The 19,138-nt window shown below is 38.4% G+C and overlaps 1 protein-coding gene across 12 annotated transcripts in view; it reads left to right on the top strand.

The window, feature by feature from the left end:
* The window catches only part of fam120b (family with sequence similarity 120 member B), a 160,139-nt gene that overhangs the window by 64,652 nt on the left and 76,349 nt on the right, over positions 1-19,138 (top strand). For 9 of the 12 annotated variants that reach the window (XR_011355551.1, XR_011355550.1, XM_069930812.1 and 6 more), the window contains exons 7-8: positions 7,663-7,869; positions 16,676-16,790. Coding sequence is in view for 8 of the 12 variants with exons in the window: in XM_069930812.1 (XP_069786913.1) it covers positions 7,663-7,869; positions 16,676-16,790 (322 nt within the window). In the remaining 4 variants the exon portion in view is untranslated. Of the gene's footprint in view, positions 1-7,662; positions 7,870-16,675; positions 16,791-17,922; positions 18,193-19,138 lie in introns of all 12 variants that reach the window. The other 3 variants (XR_011355552.1, XR_011355553.1, XM_069930814.1) reach the window with 2 other exon arrangements.

A 19,138-nucleotide genomic window follows, 5' to 3' on the forward strand; every position in this document is an offset into this window, starting at 1 on the left:
CCTGAGTGCAACAGTTCTGGTAGTTGGATGTGCAGTAGAGTGAATGACTGTCAAGGAATTTTTCTGGTACAATTTACTTACACTGCAGGCTTCTCCAAAAAATTGTAGGGGTCCTGCAGGATAAATCGCAGGGCAGGAATTGATTCAAAATTCCTGCATATTCCTTTTAAGACAGCCCATGTAGCAGCAACATTCCACAGTGGTGCTATTACATGCCTGCAGGCTAAAAACCATGAAGGTCTTTGGTTTAACGCCTCATCTGAATAACTGCAGCCCCCAGCACCGCAGCACTATCCTAATACTCTGGATTATGTGCACGTTTTTGGAGTTGGACTGGAGCAATAAGATTGAGAAAGAATGGTGCATTCTCTTCCCTGGTTAGTACTATCCACTCAGACAAAACACCAACTAAAATAGAGTAGAATCTTCATTATCATTATCCAGCACCTAGGGATTGCCGCATATGTGAATTTTCCGGTTGACTGAGACACAATAGGTGTTTTTATGCTGCAGCACCTGGGTAGCCCTCCAGGGACCCAGGTGCGATAAGTGGGCTAAAGATGCTTCCAGCACCTTTCAAGATGGGGTGGGGGGGATTGACCCAGTAAATCGCCAACATAGCAATTTAAGGGGGATCCCGACCCCATGATGCATCACGCAAACTATCGGTGGTCAGTCTCCCCTGTCCTCCCCACCAGCTGTCAGTCACCTGTCACCCCCACCGTCATTCGTGCTCCTCCCGCCCTGCGGCAGTCAATTGCGGCGACCCCTCCACGATAGCGACCTCTTCCTCCATGTCAGCAACCTCACTCCCCCCCAATTGTGCCCCCCTCCACCATGGCAACGACCCCTCTCTCCCCCACATCATGGCAGACACTACCCTGTGACGCCAGCGCGCAAGCATTGACGTCACAGAAGTAACTGGGTCAGCCATTTTTGTTTTCAAACCACCAGTGGACGTGATCTAGGTCAGTTTAACTGGGTTCCCTAACCACCTCCAAGGTAGGGAAGAGACCCAGTTGATTTTGGAGCCCACTGACCAAGACAGATCCTTTCACCCTGCCATGTGAGTGGGGTGCTAACCGGGCAATTTGCCCAGTTAACACCATTTTACAAGGCATCATTTTACAAGGCAGCTTGAAAGGACCTATTGATACAATGCCTAACTTACATCTGCATTAAGAATACACAGTTTAAAAGACAAAGGACAGTGCAAAATGTAAAGTAATTTGAAAAAAAAATCAGTCATGTAGAATTTAATTATGTAAAGTTCACTTCAATCAGGTAATTCCTGTAATTTACAAAATTTAAATTCAATCCCTGGTCGCTAATCGTACTGCCATCATTAATTAATCATTCCTTCCCCCAAGTTTATAGATAAAACCTTACTAATAAAGTCGTCAAGTTTGTGCAAGTAAAACCTGATGAAACAGTGTTTTCCTGTCGTTGGTGCAATACGTGCAGACACACAGCCAGACATAACACATACAGACAGTAATACATATGCAAGACAAGTATTTTATATAAATAAGTAAATAGATTTTGTTTTGTACAAATGAGAGTCTTGAATGGTTAGTGTGAGCAGTTCTTTTGGTTGTTCAGCGTTCTCACTGCCCGTAGGAAGTGTATATACCTAACATGAATAAAGATAAAGATTCTTACTATGTAGGGATAGGGAAACATTTTGGGAGACTCATCCCAGCGACGAGCAGCATCGGCCGGCTCTTCATTCTGGGTCCCGCCATTTTATTCAAACAGCTGCCGCAGGTGAGGCATGACAGCAGCGTTCTTCTGGCTGAATGTTTGCTCTTGTCTTCACCAAGGGGTTGTGTGTGGTGTCAGAGAACATTCTCAAATTTTAACCTTTAATTAAAATTTTATTTATTCTTATTTATTTTGAAATTTATTCATTTTGTCTGACATTTTTTTGCCAGTTGTCTGGGTTTCTGGTTAATTGAATTCCAGATAATGGGGATTTTACTGTATGATAACTATCTTTGCAATATTGTTTTTACCTGCACAATTGGACACTGGCCCAACAGTCTATACCAAAAGTAACTGTAACAGTTTAGAGAGGGGCAAAGGATCGTTTCGGTGGAATGGGTTGGAATTATGAGATAGGGGAATGAGGACAATGAGCATTATTTAGTTGCAAGAACTGAGTTCACCTCAGAGCAATGATAATTTGAACTCTGTTTAAGAAAAAGGAAATGAAAAACCAGTATCAAGTGGCAATGCACCTATCTGATTTATTTTATTCACTCATTTCTGTTAATTTAGGAAAGCTGACATCTTTAATTCTTAATGTCAGGCTTCCTTCTGTGGTATCCAGTGGCACCAGCTTATGGCTGCTAGGATTGGGCAATATGTGGTGGAACATCAACATTTACACATCCCAGGAATTAATTAATAATAAATTAAAAAGTCGCATTTGCTCCCGATAAAAGGGAGCTGATAATGCCAGGAGATCTCTCATCCAAAATAAATTTGTTTGCAGATGATGTTTTGATATATTTAACACAACCTTTGAGTTCTTTGAGGAATTTGCATGATAGACTGGAGCAGTATAGTGAAGTATCGGGATATAAAATTAATTTGGAAAAGAGTGAGATTATGCCTTTAGCTGAAGTGGATTATTCTTTGTGTAGGCATATTGTGAATGCCTTTAGCTGAAGTGGATTATTCTTTGTGTAGGCATATTGTGAAATTTAAGTGTTCAGATCGAATGTTAAGATAGATAGTAATTATAATCATTTATACAAATTGAATTACCTTCCTTTATTGTCTAAAATTAAATATGATTTGAATCGGTGGAAAGATTTACCCATTACATTAATAGGACGCGTTAATTGTATTAAAATGAATATTTTTCCTTGAATTCAATATCTCTTTCAGTCTATTCCTTGTAACATTCCTCAAAAATGTTTTAAAGATTTAAATGCTTTGGTGAGGAAGTTTTTATGGAAAGATAAAATGGTAATGGTGTCATTACAGAAATTAACTTGGAAGTATGCATTAGGAGGTTTGCAACTCCCTAATTTTCAAAATTATTATGAATCAGCTCAGTTGAAATTTATTAATAGGATGTTTGAAGTGAATAAACTTTTGACATGGGCTAATATTGAATTATCTCAGATTGGTGAAAAGAACATGGCTGCAGCATTTCATCAGATGCAAGGATCGACAACGAGATAGACAACAGACTCGCCAAGGCAAATAGTGCCTTTGGAAGACTACACAAAAGAGTCCTGAAAAACAACCAACTGAAAAACCTCACAAAGATAAGCGTATACAGAGCCGTTGTCATACCCACACTCCTGTTCGGCTCCGAATCATGGGTCCTCTACCGGCATCACCTATGGCTCCTAGAACGCTTCCACCAGCGTTGTCTCCGCTCCATCCTCAACATTCATTGGAGCGACTTCATCCCTAACATCTAAGTACTCGAGATGGCAGAGGCCGACAGCATCAAATCCATGCTGTTGAAGATCCAACTGCGCTGGGTAGGTCACGTCTCCAGAATGGAGGACCATCGCCTTCCCAGGATCATGTTATATGGCGAGTTCTCCACTGGCCATCGTGTCAGAGGTGCACCAAAGAAGAGGTACAAGGACTGCCTAAAGAAATCTCTTGGTGCCTGCCACATTGACCACCGCCAGTGGGCTGATATCACCTCAAACCGTGCATCTTGGCGCCTCACAGTTCCGCGGGCAGCAACCTCCTTTGAAGAAGACCGCAGAGCCCACCTCACTGACAAAAGACAAAGGAGGAAAAACCCAACACCCAACCCCAACCAATCAATTTCCCCCTGCAACCGCTGCAACCGTGTCTGCCTGTCCAGCCACAAACGAGCCTGCAGCTGACGTGGACATTTACCCCTCCATAAATCTTCGTCCGCGAAGCCAAGCCAAAAAAAGAAAGAAAGTTTATTTATAAATGGAATCCTCAATTATTGAGTAACTATAATTTATCTGTGTTGAAATTTTTAATGAATTTATGGTATAAAAAAAGTGAAGGTATAGGTACTCAAGGTAAAATTTTGGGTAAAACCCCTTTGTATCAAAATAAGCTTTTTTCTTTTACACTTTTGAAGTTGTGGGATCAAAAAGGCATTAAATTGGTAGAAGATTGTTATGAACCAGGATATTTTATTTCATTTCAAAGCATGAAAGAGAAATATGATATATCTTTGAATACTCTTTTTTTCTTATTATCAAATTAAATCTTTATTGTTGGATAATTTTGGGCATACTTTAAGGTTACCTAAACGGTCTAAATTTGAAATCTTACTTACTGAAGGTGGCAAGAAAGGATTCATATCTGAGATGTATGCTTTATTACAGAATAAAATGCTTAAGACGGATGTTCATAAATCTAGATTAAAATGGGAAAAAGATTTCTCCATATCTATTTCTCAGGATGATTGGATGAATCTATGTGAGGATAGTATAACTAAAATTGTAAATGTAAGATATTAGTTCAATAAAATTTTCTTCATCAATTATATTTAACTCCAGAGAAATTAGGGAAATATTGGTTTATTTCTTGGGATTTATGTTTTCGATGTCATAAGGAAGTCGGCTCCTTCTTACATTCTACTTGGTTATGTGAGACGGTGAAACCTTTTTGGAATAAATTTAAGGAACTTTTAGAAGTTATTTTTAAATTGAAAGTTCCACTTGATCCTTTAGTATTTTTGCTGGGTTATATTAAGAGATTGAGTTTGGAGTTAAAATTAAATAAATTTCAAATTGCTTTTTTGAGACTGGCTTTAGCTGTGGCTAGAAAATGTTTGGCAAATGGGTTATATGGTTATGGGTTATGGTTAATTACCTGGAAAAATAAGACTGATTTGAGTATCCAGAGATGGCATTTGGAAATGAGATCTTGTATCATAACTCTGTTAGTTTTCGGGTAGTTTTAGGGAAGAGCAAGGAGGGGCCTAAAGTTGAGGTTCTGGATTGGTGAAGAGCAAATTTTGAAGGAATAAGAAGGGATTTGGGGAGTATTGAGTGGGACAGGATATTTTCAGGTAAGGATGTAAATGAAAAATGGAGGATATTCAAAAAAGAAATTTTGCGGGTGCAGAGTAGATATGTCCCAGTGAGGATCAAAGGAAAGGCTGGAAGTCATAGGGAGGCTTGGTTTTCGAGGAATATTGGAAATTTGGTTAGGAGAAAAAGGGAGGTGTACAAGAGGTATAAAGAGGAGGGAGCTGAGAGTTTGAAGGAGGACTACAAGGAGTGTAGAAGGAATCTTAAGAAAGAAATTAGAAAAGCCAAAAAAAGGCACGAAGAGGCTTTGGCAGACAGAGTAAAAATAAATCCAAAGGGTTTCTATAGGTACATTAAAAGTAAAAGATTAGTGAGGGATAAAATTGGACCCCTTGTAGATAGCGAGGGTAGGCTGAGTGAGAAGTCACTAGGGAAAAAAATATTGAACCAATTGAAGTAAAGAAAAATAGTGGGGAGGTCATGAAGCATATAAGGATAACCGAGGAGGTAGTGATGGCTGTGTTGAAAAAGATAAAGGTGGATAAATCTCCGGGACCGGACAAAATATTCCCAAGGACACTCAGGGAGGCTTGTGGACAGATAGTGGGGCCATTAACAGAGATATTTAGGATGTCAGTGGTCACGGGGACAGTGCCAATGGATTGGAGGGTGGCGCAAGTGGTTCCGCTGTTTGAGAAAGGGTCCAAATGTAAACCTGGGAATTATAGGCCCGTGAGTCTGACGTCTGTGGTGGGTAAGTTGATGGAAAGTGTTCTGAGGGATGGCATTTACAAATATTTGGAGGTACTGGGATTGATAGGGAGTAATCGGCATGGTTTTGTCAGGGGTAGATAATGCTTGACAAACTTGATTGAGTTTTTTGAGGGGATTACAAAAAAGGTTGATGAAGGGAAAGCTGTGGATGTTGTCTATTTAGACTTTAGTAAAGCTTTTGACAAAGTTCCCCACAGGAGGTTAGGAAAAAAAGGTGGAGGCATTAGGTATAAATGAGGAGGTAGTGCAATGGATTCAGCAATGGTTGGATGGGAGGTGTCAGAGAGTAGTGGTAGAAAATTGTTTGTCCAATTGGAGGCCAGTGACTAGTGGAGTTCCTCAGGGATCGGTCCTGGGTCCACTATTGTTTGTTATATATATTAACGATCTGGAAGTAGGGGTGGAGAATTGGATAATCAAGTTTGCGGATGATACAAAGATTGGTGGTGTTGTGGACAGTGAGGAAGATTACCGTAGATTAAAAGGTGATTTAGGAAGACTGGAGGTGTGGGCTGAGAAATGGCTGATGGAATTTAATACAGATAAGTGTGAGGTGTTACATTTTGGAAAGGCAAATCTAAATAGGTCATATGCATTAAATGGTAGGCTATTGAGATGTGCAGAGCAACAAAGAGATTTAGGAGTGATGGTAAATAGTACCCTTAAGGCTGATACTCAGGTAGATGGTGTGGTGAAGAAGGCATTTGGAATGTTGGCCTTCATAAATCGGAGTATTGAATTCAAGAGTAGGGAGGTTACGATGAAATTGTACAAGGCATTGGTGAGGCCAAATTTGGAGTACTGTGTACAGTTTTGGTCACCAAATTATAGGAAAGATATAAACAAAAATAGAGAGCGTACAGAGAAGGTTCACAAGAATGTTGACAGGATTTCAAGGTTTGAGTTACAGGGAAAGGTTGTGCAGACTAGGGCTTTTTTCTCTGGAGCGTAGAAGATTGAGGGGGGACTTGATAGAGGTGTTTAAGATTTTAAAAGGGACAGACAGAGTAAATGTGGATAGGCTTTTTCAATTAAGTGTTGTGGAGATTCAAACTAGAGGACATGGTTTAAGATTGAAGGGGAAAATTATAAAGGGAACATGAGGGGAAATTTCTTTATGCAAAGGGTGGTAGGGATGTGGAATGAGCTTCTAGCAGACGTAGTTGAGGCGGGATCATTGGTTACATTTAATGATAGACTGGATAGTTACATGGAGAGGAGAGGACTGGAGGGGTATGGACCAGGTGCTGGTCAGTGGGACTAGGAGGGTGGGAATTTGTTACGGCATGGACTAGTAGGGCCGAACTGGCCTGTTCTGTGCTGTATGGTGTTCCATTGGAAAAGATAACATATAATTTACGTAATAATTCTTCTTCTTTTGGTAAAACTTGGAGCCCGTATTTGGATTATATGGGGTTGAATTATTAATCTCCTTTCCACACATTAGTGGTGTTGTTCCAAACCATGGCATCTAATTGATGGGTTTTATGTTACGTGATCTTCTATAGACAACAGGTGCTGGAGTAGGCTAATTGGTCATTTATCGGATCATGGCTGATCTTTCCCTTTCAATAACCAATCCCAGCCTTATCCCCATAAATTAGTAATTTTCAAAACTAAAAATGAAATGAACCTGTAATGTAGTAAATCACACTACAGGTGTAAACACTGGATTACATTAATATTATCTGTGGAGGAGAAGCACATATCTTGTGGTTTTGAAGCTTGCCGAGATACCCAATGTCTTCTCAAATTTGGTGTGCTATGCTCCTTTGATACTGCAGTGCTACGAGACTGATTTCACACCAACAGGTCTTGCTTCGCATAATATGTGCAACAGGTGACTAATTTGCCATAATTGTCTGGTCATTATATCTTTAATTTTCTTTCTCAGGTGCCCCATGTTGATTCGCGAGCTGTGCACTTGGCTTCCCTTTTTGTGCGGGGCTTGTCCGTGCTCATTTCAGCTAATTGTGCATGTGGCTACCCATTTAAAATGGTTGACCTGATGCCTTGGGAGGTGTTTGATGGGAAGCTTTTCCATGCAAAGTATCTTCAGTCTCACAATGGATGTACAATGGACGACCTCCTGGAAAAGAATGTACGTATACAGATGGAGTGTTCATGGTTGAGTTGACTCTCAGCTAATGATGGTGGTTTACAGTAGGTTATTTTCAAAAGTAAATACCATCTGGTAACATAAATACAAAGATCAATTATCACAAACAAGGTGAAATTAATGATTAATCTTTTCAGTCCAAAGTCAGGTTGTATCTACCTGTAATTTACATAAGTTATTTGGCATAAACAGAATTTTAAAACAAAACTTACAATTCATCGAACATTTCGAACACAGAAGTAGATTTATTCAGCTTTTCCTGCTGGTACCAGTCATTTTTTTTTAAAAAGTTTACATATTTATTCCATTGTTAACCAACCATTGTTTTCTCTAAGGTCACAATACAAACCTTTGTACACTCCCTCTTTTATCTTTCCAACTTAATTCTGCCAATGCCATCAGGTAAGTTTCCATCGGTGCAAACCTTTATTTATTTGTCAGTGTTAACTGCTTTTGTCAGCCACCTCTTTGATCAGCCAGGGCCTCTTGTCTAGTTCTGACCTGACATCAGCACATGCACATCCTCCAGCCGGGTGAATGGATAGTATTTGTGAGAGACTTTTGTTTCCTTTCTTTGGGGCCTAATGTTGGAGATCCTGATGTAGCTGAATCACCAAGCTCTTCTGTCATTTGTCACCAGGGATTGCCAACTTAATTTGTCAATTGTATGCATTTTTTAGCCATCATTAATTCCAACTATCTTGCCTTTGCTCTCCACCCCACGCTTCTACAACAACCAATTTGCTTAATCACAAATTCACCTCTATTGTAAATGCATTTCTTCACCTTAAATCTTGTGGCCCCCTCTAAGTCTTTCCCTTATTAATATCCCTTACCTCTGCTCCTTTTTGTCTAAAAGTACCAAGGATATTTTGGGATAAGGCTGGCCCCTTCCCATTCATTTGTAGATATATCTGGGTCCACAAGCTATAATCTGATCCTCCATTCACTACTTCTGAAATGCAGTGATAACCCCAGCACCTCATCTCCACCACAAACACTTTTTTAAACCACGTTGCTCTCTTTTCCATTGTTGCGTCCAGTGAGACATGGTTAATGGTAAGATTCATAACAGTGTGGAAGAAGAGGAGCAGGATGCTGACCAGCATCCCCTTCTCTTCACATTTACTCATCGTTCATGCTCTTTATAATATTATTAGATTTGAAATGATTAATTTTTCACCAAAATGTGAGTGAAGTACAATGGAATTAAGTCCATGATAAATGAACTTTACATATAGTTGGCCAGACCTCCATTACCTCTCCAATGTTGACGAGCTGCATGAGAGGATATGAGGTAGGGCTTTACATGATCAGGCTGAATAGCGGAGTAAGATCAAGGCATTCATGTTCCTGATTATTTCCAATCTCATTCAGCTGTGAACACAATTGCAGGAAGCTTCAGCCCTTATCCTCTCTCCATCCTCCACTGTACCCTTCCCACTATCAGATATTGCTGACACTTTATCCTCCATACTCCAAACTCATCTTCATTCTGTCCCTCAGAAGCAGTTGCCGATTGTTTCTCCCTTTCACCTTTCCTCAGTCTCTAATTTGTCTGACATCTAGAAATGGATGTGTAGAAATATCCCTCACTTAAACCTTTACTTTCAGTTCCCACCACAAAGTCTCTTGTCCTGAGAACTTTTTTTTAAAATTTTTTATTTTTCACACCATAAATCACATTAGCCATGATACACACTTTTTCTTTTTCACACATATACAGTGACTTTTTCTCCCCCCCCCTCCCTCCTCCCAAGCCACCCCCCCACCCCCCCCTCATCCATTTTAGGTATACAATCTAGGTTACATTAAACCATTCAGACAATGTTGTCATTCAACAAAAATACACCAGAAATTCTACTGAGTCCATTCTTTTCTTTCCTTCTCCTTCCATCAACTTAGGTAATGATTGTCCCCGGTAGGTTTTCGCTATTGTATTTAATGTAAGGCTCCCATATTTGTTCGAATATTTCAATATTATTTCTTAAACTATATGTAATTTTTTTCTAATGGAATACATTTATTCATTTCTATATAAAATTGTTGTATTTTCAGATTATCTTCCAATTTCCAGGTTGACATAATACATTTTTTTGCTACGGCTAGGGCTATCTTAACAAATCTTTTTTTGCATCCTCCAAATCATTTCCAAATTCTTTGTTTTTTATGTTACTTAGGAGAAAGATCTCTGGATTCTTTGGTATATTGTTTTCTGTTATTTTATTTAATATCTGATTGAGATCTTCCCAAAATTTTTCTACTTTCTCACATGTCCAGATTGCATGAATTATTGTTCCCATTTCTTTTTTACATCGAAAACATGTATTAGATACTGTTGGGTCCCATTTATTTAACTTTTGAGGTGTAATGTATAGTCTGTGTAACCAGTTATATTGTATCATACGTAGCCTCGTATTTATTGTATTTCTCATCGTTCCAGAACATAATTTCTCCCATGTTTCCTTTTTTATCTTTATATTTAAATCTTGTTCCCATTTTTGTTTAGTTTTACCATTTGTTTCCTCATTCTCCTTTTCTTGCAGTTTAATATACATATTTGTTATAAATCTTTTGATTAACATTGTATCTGTAATCACATATTCAAGGTTACTTCCCTCTGGCAAACTCAAACTGCTTCCTAATTTATCCTTCAAGTAGGATCTCAGTTGGTAATATGCCAGCACTGTATCTCCAGTTATATTGTACTTATCTCTCATTTGTTCAAAGGATAAGAATCTACTTCCTGAAAAACAATTTTCTATTCTTTTAATCCCTTTTTTTTCCCATTCTCTAAAGGAAAGGTTATCTATTGTAAAAGGGAGTAACTTATTTTGCGTCAATATTAGTTTTGGTCATTGATAATTTGTTTTATTTCTTTCTACATGAATCTTCTTCCAAATATTGAGGAGATGATGTAATACTGGAGAAGTTCTATGTTGTACCAATTTTTCATCCCATTTATGTAATATGTGTTCAGGTATCTTTTCCCCTACTTTATCTAATTCTAATCTCGTCCAGTCTGGTTTTTCCCTTGTTTGATAAAAATCTGATAGGTATTTTAATTGTGCGGCTCTATAATAATTTTTAAAGTTTGGCAATTGTAAGCCTCCTTGTTTATACCATTCTGTTAATTTATCTAGTGTTATCCTCGGTTTCCCCCCTCTCCATAAAAATTTCCTTATTATTTTCTTTAACTCTTTGAAGAATTTTTCTGTCAGTTGTATTGGCAATGCCTGAAATAAGTATAATATCCTTGGAAAAATGTTCATTTTAATACAGTTTATCCTTCCTATTAGTGTTAGTGGTAAATCTTTCCAATGCTCTAAATCGTCCTGTAATTTTTTCATTAGTGGATAATAATTGAGTTTATATAATTGGCCGAGATTTTTGTTTATTTGTACACCTAGGTATCTTATTGACTGCATTTGCCATCTAAATGGAGATTCCTTCTTAAATTTTGAGAAATCCACATTATTCATAGGCATTGCTTCACTTTTATTTACGTTTATCTTGTAACCCGACACTTCTCCATATTCCTTCAATTTCTTATATAATTCTTTTATTGATAGTTCTGGTTCTGTTAAGTACACTATAACATCATCCGCAAATAGACTGATTTTATATTCCTTGTCTTTTATTTTTATTCCTTTTATATTATTATCTATTCTTATCAATTCTGCTAGTGGTTCTATAGCTAACGCAAACAATAAAGGTGATAGTGGGCATCCCTGCCACGTTGACCTGCTTAAGTTAAATTGCTTTGATACATGTCCGTTTACTGTCACTTTCGCTAACAGTCCCTTATATAATGCTTTAATCCAATTAATATACTTCTCCGGTAAACTGAATTTTTGCAATACTTTGAACAAATAATTCCATTCTACTCTGTCGAAGGCCTTCTCTGCGTCTAAAGCAACTGCTACTGCAGGTGCTTTATTTCCTTCTACTGCATGAATTAAGTTAATAAATTTATAAATATTGTCTGTTGTGCGTCTTTTTTTGATAAATCCAGTTTGGTCTAAATTTACCATTTTCGGTACCTGCTCTGCTAATCTGTTTGCTAATAGTTTAGCTATTATCTTATAATCTGTGTTTAGTAAAGATGTTGGTCTATATGACGCTGGTGAGAGTGGATCTTTCCCTTGTTTTAGTATTACTGTAATTATTGCTGTTTTACATGAATCTGGTAAGCTTTGTGTTTCATCAATCTGGTTGATTACATCCAGGAGGGGCGGAATTAATAAGTCTTTAAATGTTTTGTAGAATTCTATTGGAAATCCATCCTCTCCTGGTGTCTTATTATTTGGTAATTTTTTTATTATCTCTTGTATTTCTACGGTTCCAAATGGTTCTGTTAATTTATTTTGTTCCTCTATTTGTAGTTTTGGTAGTTCAATTTTAGTCAAAAATTCATCTATTTTCCCTTCTTTCCCTTCGTTTTCAGTTCGGTATAATTGTTCATAGAATTCTCTAAAGTTTTCCTTAATTTCTTTTGGATTATATGTAATTTGTTTGTCTTTTTTCCTTGATGCCAATACCATTTTCTTAGCTTGTTCTGTCTTAAGCTGCCATGCTAGGATTTTGTGCGTTTTTTCACCCAGTTCATAATATTTCTGTTTTGTCTTCATTATATTCTTCTCTACCTTATATGTTTGTAATGTTTCATATTTTATTTTTTTATCCGCCAATTCTCTTCTTTTAGTTGTATCTTCCTTCATTGCTAATTTTTTTTCTATATTTACTATTTCCCTTTCCAACTGCTCTGTTTCCTGATTATAGTCCTTCTTCATCTTGGTTACATAACTTATTATTTGCCCTCTAATGAATGCTTTCATTGCATCCCATAGTATAAACTTATCTTCCACTGATTCCGTATTTATTTCAAAATACATTTTTAATTGTTTTTCAATAAATTCTCTAAAATCCTGCCTTTTAAGTAGCATGGGGTTTAATCTCCATCTATACATTCTTGGAGGGATGTCCTCTAGCTTTACTGTCAATATTAAGGGTGAATGGTCCGATAGTATTCTAGCTTTATATTCTGTTTTTCTTACTCTATCTTGCATACTAGCTGATAACAAAAATAGGTCTAATCTTGAGTATGTTTTATGTCTAGCCGAGTAATATGAATATTCCTTTTCTTTTGGGTTTTGTTTCCTCCATATATCCAAAAGTTGCATTTCTTGCATTGATTTAATTATAAATTTGGTTACTTTGTTCTTTCTGTTAATTTTTTTCCCAGTTTTATCCATATTTGAATCCAAATTCAGGTTGAAATCCCCTCCTATTAGTATGTTCCCTTGCGTATTAGCTACCTTCAAAAAGATATCTTGCATAAACTTTTGATCTTCTTCGTTAGGTGAATATACATTGAGTAGATTCCAAAACTCCGAATATATCTGACATTTTATCATTACATATCTCCCTGCTGGATCTATTATTTCCTCTTCTATTTTAAATGGCACATTTTTACTAATTAATATAGCCACTCCTCTTGCTTTTGAATTATACGATGCTGCTGTTACATGTCCTACCCAATCTCTCTTTAATTTCTTGTGCTCCAATTCAGTTAAGTGTGTTTCTTGGACAAATGCTATATCAATTTTTTCTTTTTTCAGTAAATTTAGCAGTTTCTTCCTTTTAATTTGGTTATGTATTCCATTAATATTTAAAGTCATATAGTTCAACGTAGCCATTTTATACTTTGTTTTTCTTCCCTTTCCGTTTTTCCATCATTACCTTTCCTCCTTTTCCATTTCTGTTTTCTTATTTTAAACCCTTTATAAGACAACATTCCTAAAACATCAAACATTTTCCTTATTCTCCTATTTATAACTTCTTTAGCCCCAATCTCCCCTTCCCCTCCTGAGTTGTCCTTTATCCCTTGTCGGACAACCACATCTCCCCTCTCCATTTGGGTTTGCGAATTCACTCGCAAGCGTCAACTGATTTTGTAGTGACCGCAACTCCCCCCCACCCAGCCCCCCCCAGAAAAGATTTCACTTTTCATTTGTAACAAAGGTCACTCTTTTAATTCCCTCCTTATTCTCTCTATTCCATTACCTTCCCTTATTAATTCTTGTCTATACTATCTATATTTTCCTCTAAATACAGATACATTCACGTATGCACATTACACCTATACACTCTTATACCTCTTTACCCACATACATATCAGTCGTGATCATTTTTACTCTCATTACACGTCTTCATCCCTCAGTCTATTTTGTAATTGTTCTGCAAATTTTCGTGCTTCTTCTGGATCCGAGAATAGTCTGTTTTGTTGTCCTGGAATAAATATTTTCAATACCGCTGGATGCTTTAGTATAAATTTATACCCTTCCATAAAATCGCCTTTGCTGTATTGAACTCCTTTTTCTTCTTTAGGAGTTCAAAACTTATATCTGGATAAATGAAGATATTTTGCCCTTTATACTCCAGTGGCTTGTTGCCCTCTCTTACTTTTTCCATTGTCTTCTCCAGTACCTTTTCTCTTGTAGTATATCTTAGGAATTTTACTAAAATAGATCTTGGTTTTTGTTGTGGTTGTGGTTTAAAGGCCAATGCTCTATGTGCCCTTTCTATTTCCATTTCTTGCTGTAGTTCTGGACATCCTAGGATCCTAGGGATCCAATCTTTTATAAACTCTCTCATATTCTTGCCGCCTTCATCTTCCTTAAGGCCCACTATCTTTATGTTATTTCTTCTGTTATAATTTTCCATTATATCTATTTTCTGAGCTAACAGTTCTTGTGTCTCTATAGCTTTTTTATTAGATTCCTCTAATTTCTTTTTTAAGTCCTCTACCTCCATTTCTGCTGCTACTGCCCGCTCTTCCATCTTGTCCATTTTCTTTCCCATTTCTGTTAAGGTCATATGTATTTTATTCATTTTCTCTTCTGTGTTGTTTATTCTTCTTCTTAAATCATTAAATTCCTGTGTTTGCCATTCTTTAAATGACTCCATGTATTCTTTAATAAGAGAAAGTAAATCCTTTATCTTGCCTTTCCCTTCTTCTTCTATTTCACTGTACTCTTCCCCTTCCTCTTCTTCTTCCTCTGGGTTGGCCATCTGTTGTTTCTTTGTTGCCCTTTTCTTCTCTTCTTTCTTGTTTCCATTATCTTCTGTGGTCTCTTCTTGCTGCAGGTGTTCTGCAGCTGTCGTTGCCGGCTGTGGAGATCGACTCCCCAGCTGGTCACCCCTCCCGTCGGTGTGTTTTTTTGCATGCGTGGTTGTGCACTTTTACTCGGCTCAGCGAGCCATTTTTGTAGTCCAATTTCTACCGACCTGAGGGAGCGGGTTTCTCTCTCCACCGCGGGCCTCTTTGAACAGGTAAGGCCTTCTCCTTCTTCCTCCGTTGTCTTCTCTTCCTCTCTTCTTACCGTTGATTTCGATTTTTCTTTTTTTGTCGCCATCTGCTTTCCACCTTTATACTCACTTTTCTTTAACTTTTATTTCTGTGCCTTTGTGTTTTCCTTTGTTTTTTCCGACTTTTCTGGAGAGGGCTGGAGTTCACCGTCCGACCACTACTCCATCACGTGACTCCTCTTGTCCTGAGAACTTGAGAGTGATCGAGATCATTTACATCCTAGTTCCATTTGACCTTACAATGAAAATCGGACCACATACTGTACCTATCATCAGTGTTGCCTACTGTCATCTCCAAAACATTACACCTCACTCCTTGCCTCAACTTTCAGCGGTGCTTTTATTAACTCTTGACTCCCATGTTGGCTTCTACTATGTCAATGTGCTAGTTTTAAAATCCTATTTTCAATCCATTCTTGGCTTTGTGTTCCTTGTTGCGACACAAGGAACTCCCAGTGACTGGCCACTTCAATTCCATACTCCATTCCCACTGACACTTCTGTCTTTGGCCTCATATACTGCCAGGTTAAGGCCACACGTAAATTGGAGGAACAACATCTTGTATTTGTCTCGACAGTCTCCAACCAGACGGTATCAACGTCCAGATTCAGGAATCCCCTCTACCCATTTCTCCCACCCTGTTTTTATCCTCATCCTTTTGACTCCTTCTCCTCACCTGCCTGTCACCCACATCTTTCTTCCTCCAGCTCCACACCCCTTCCCTACCTTCTTATGACAGAGGATCTTTCTCACATCCCCATGACCTCCCAGCTGCTGCTCCCTCCCACCAGCATTCACTAACACCTGTAAGCCTGTGCTCCTCCCCACCCCATAACCTGTTTATTTGGGCTTTTGGTATCCCTGAAGAAGGGCTCAGACCTGAAATGTCAACTGCCTATTGTTGTCCATGGATCTGCATGACCTGCTGAGTTCCTCCAGTACTTCTGTGTGTTGCTTTCTGTGTTTCTCTGTTGTCAACTCCAGCCCAACAATCCTGTCCATAATACCTTGGGATTTCTACATTTTTGGCTTTGGCCTGTTTCCGTGCTGTAATTCTTATTTGGTTAAAGCGCTCTCTTGGATTTTAAACACTCCTCTACTGGCATCTGCACTTCAATGGCAAAACACCCTGATTTCTTGAATTCCCTGCTAAGTATTTTTGTCTCCCCTTCTTTAAGAAACTTTATTACTTCCCTCTTTGCCTAAAGTCTGTTCTAAAATCCCCTCAGTGCCTGATATAGTTTAGTTTATTAAAAAAGTGATAAATATTTTGTTTGAAAATGCTCTTGAGAAATTCCTTGGGCTCGTTTAAATACTCTTAAAGTGCAATATAAATGCAAGTCCTAGTTATGCTAATAGCTGGTGAAATACATATTCAGTTCTGAATTGTTATTTTCATTTATCCTTTTTGTTACAGGAGGTGCTGGTTCCTGAGTTTCAGAAGCTGAAGTGTCTCATCAATACTGTATGTGCAAGAAATAATAGAACTTTGCAGAGCAAACCTCGGCCTCTTATGGCAGGTCACTCATCAGGTAAACATTTGCTTGTTCACTGCTTGCGCATATTGTAGAGACAAAAGGAGATGGAATCATCATTGTATAAATTGTGAGGAACTCCTTTCAGTTTGGAGAGTTAAAATCAGTGGTAGGAGGGGAGAAATTAAGAGATTTAAAAGAGGAATGGAGAGACAACATTTACATTTTATTTTACTAAAACTAAATCAAAAGGATTTATTGTAATATCACTCAAAATCTGGTTTTTTTTTCATTTGCAATACAATGTTATGTGGGCAAGGAGCCACCTTTTTTCTCATACCTTGAACATATCTTTACCTCCTACGGATGCTGCGAGACCTGCTGAGTTCCTCCAGGATTTCAGTGTTTTTACTATAAACAAAGCATCTGCAGATTTTGGTGTTTCACCCATTTTTGTATACAAAATTCCAGGAAAGTTTTTTTATTAGCCGCTTTCAGGTGCATTCTCCGCCAAGAATGCACCTGCGGAAGCGGATGCAGAGCCTTGGAATCGTCATTCAGGTGGCAGCCTTGAAAGCGCTGCGCTGTCCGCCTGAAAGGGACAGCTGCATGAGAGGCACCTCGGAGCCCACTGTGGCTTTCAGGCAGCTGCATTCAGGTGTCGGGGGACTTCAGCACTCTGGCGATTATTCCTCCTGGAGGAGGGTTAGAAAGTGCGCCTCGGAGGCGTCTCCTGCTCTTTCAGGTGGATACCCCGAGAGTCGCATTGGGGTAGAATATGTGGCTTTACATCGAGGTATTCTGACCACCTGAAAGAGCCAATTGAGATGTCATTTAAAGTACTATCAGTTGCATTGGTTCATAATTGAATAAAAACAGATGCAAGGAGAACTTTTTTGATTTCTTTTAGATCTTTGGCACCATTAAAACAGGCCTAACATTGCAGCACTATTCAGATTGCAGGATGACAATTATTGAGTTTGGAGGGGAGCAATGAAGCTTTTCTGCAGTCAAACCAGAGTATCTTTGACAAATCAGTGAACCGGTGCGGACTCGAAAGGCCAACATGGCCTGTTTCTGCTCCGTAAATGGTTATATGGTTATGGTTAAAGTTTAAGGGGAACTTAAATGGATATCCAGTCAAATATCTTGAGTATGACCTTCACCCTGGCTTTAAATTCAATTATAGAGCAGCACCTTGACTTCAAATGCTGGGGCTAGTTCCTAGCACTAAACTTTCACCGTGGCATCAAGAGTAGATACAGAGCAAGTTAACTATGTGCTCCCATTTGTGAAGAGACACAAGTTGACAAGGAGAAAATGTTGAAGCTCTGGTGCTTCTATGTTGGGCAGTGAAGGAAAAGAAAGGTTTGACAGAGATGCTCAAAAAAAGGACCACCTATTTTCAACAGCATTTGCCGGAGCAACTGGAAAATATGGATTCAAGAGAGTTAACGAGGTGAGCAACTACCACCCGAAAGGACAGCAGAAACAGGTCTAAATGAAACGTTGATAGGAATAAAGTTAATACTTGAAGGAAAATGTTTTCAGAGCAATGGGTAACCGGCAGAGATACACAAACATTTGATTCTACTTTCAAAAAATGAAAATTAAAAGAAGAACTGAAGATGCTTCCTGACCTGCTGAGGGTTTCTAGCATTTTCTATTTTGATTTTGTTATTCCAAGTAGCTGCATAGGCCGAATGACCTCCATTTAGAACATAGAATATTACAGCACAGTTCAGGTCCTTTGGCCCATGATGTAGTGTCGACCCATATAGACCAACCAAATAAAACAAAACCCTTTCTTCCTCATAACCCTCTATTTTTCTTTCATCCTGTCTAAGAAGCTCTTAAATTCCCCTATTTTTCCAGACCCCACCGCCATCCCTGGCAATGCATGCCGGGTACCCACAACTTGCTGTGTGCAAAAACCTCTTCTCCCCTGAACTTTCCTCTCTTCACTTTGTAGAGATGTCTTCTGGTTTTTGCTACTCCCACCCTGAGAAAAAAGGCGTTGACTGTACCTTATCTATGTCTTTCATAATCTTTGTAAACCTCTATTAAGTCACCTCTCATCCTTCTTCACTCCAAAGAGATAAGCTCTAACTCTGCTTACCTTGCCTTATAAGACATACAGTGCCCTCCTTAATGTTTGGGACAAAGGCATATTTTTTTCATTGATTTACCCCCATGCTCCACAGTGTTAAATTTGTAATCAAACAATTCCAGATTTTATTAAAGGGTATTTGTATACATTTTGGTTTGACCATGTAGAAATTACAGCACTTTTTTATACATAATCCCCTCATTTCAGGGCACTGTAACATTTGGGACGTAGCAATGGTATGCATATTCGTCATGTTTAGTATTTTGTTGCATATCCCTTGCATGCTCTAGCTCTC

Source organism: Narcine bancroftii, chromosome 4 (genome assembly GCF_036971445.1).
Source record: "Narcine bancroftii isolate sNarBan1 chromosome 4, sNarBan1.hap1, whole genome shotgun sequence".
NCBI classification, from domain to species: Eukaryota; Metazoa; Chordata; class Chondrichthyes; order Torpediniformes; family Narcinidae; genus Narcine; species Narcine bancroftii.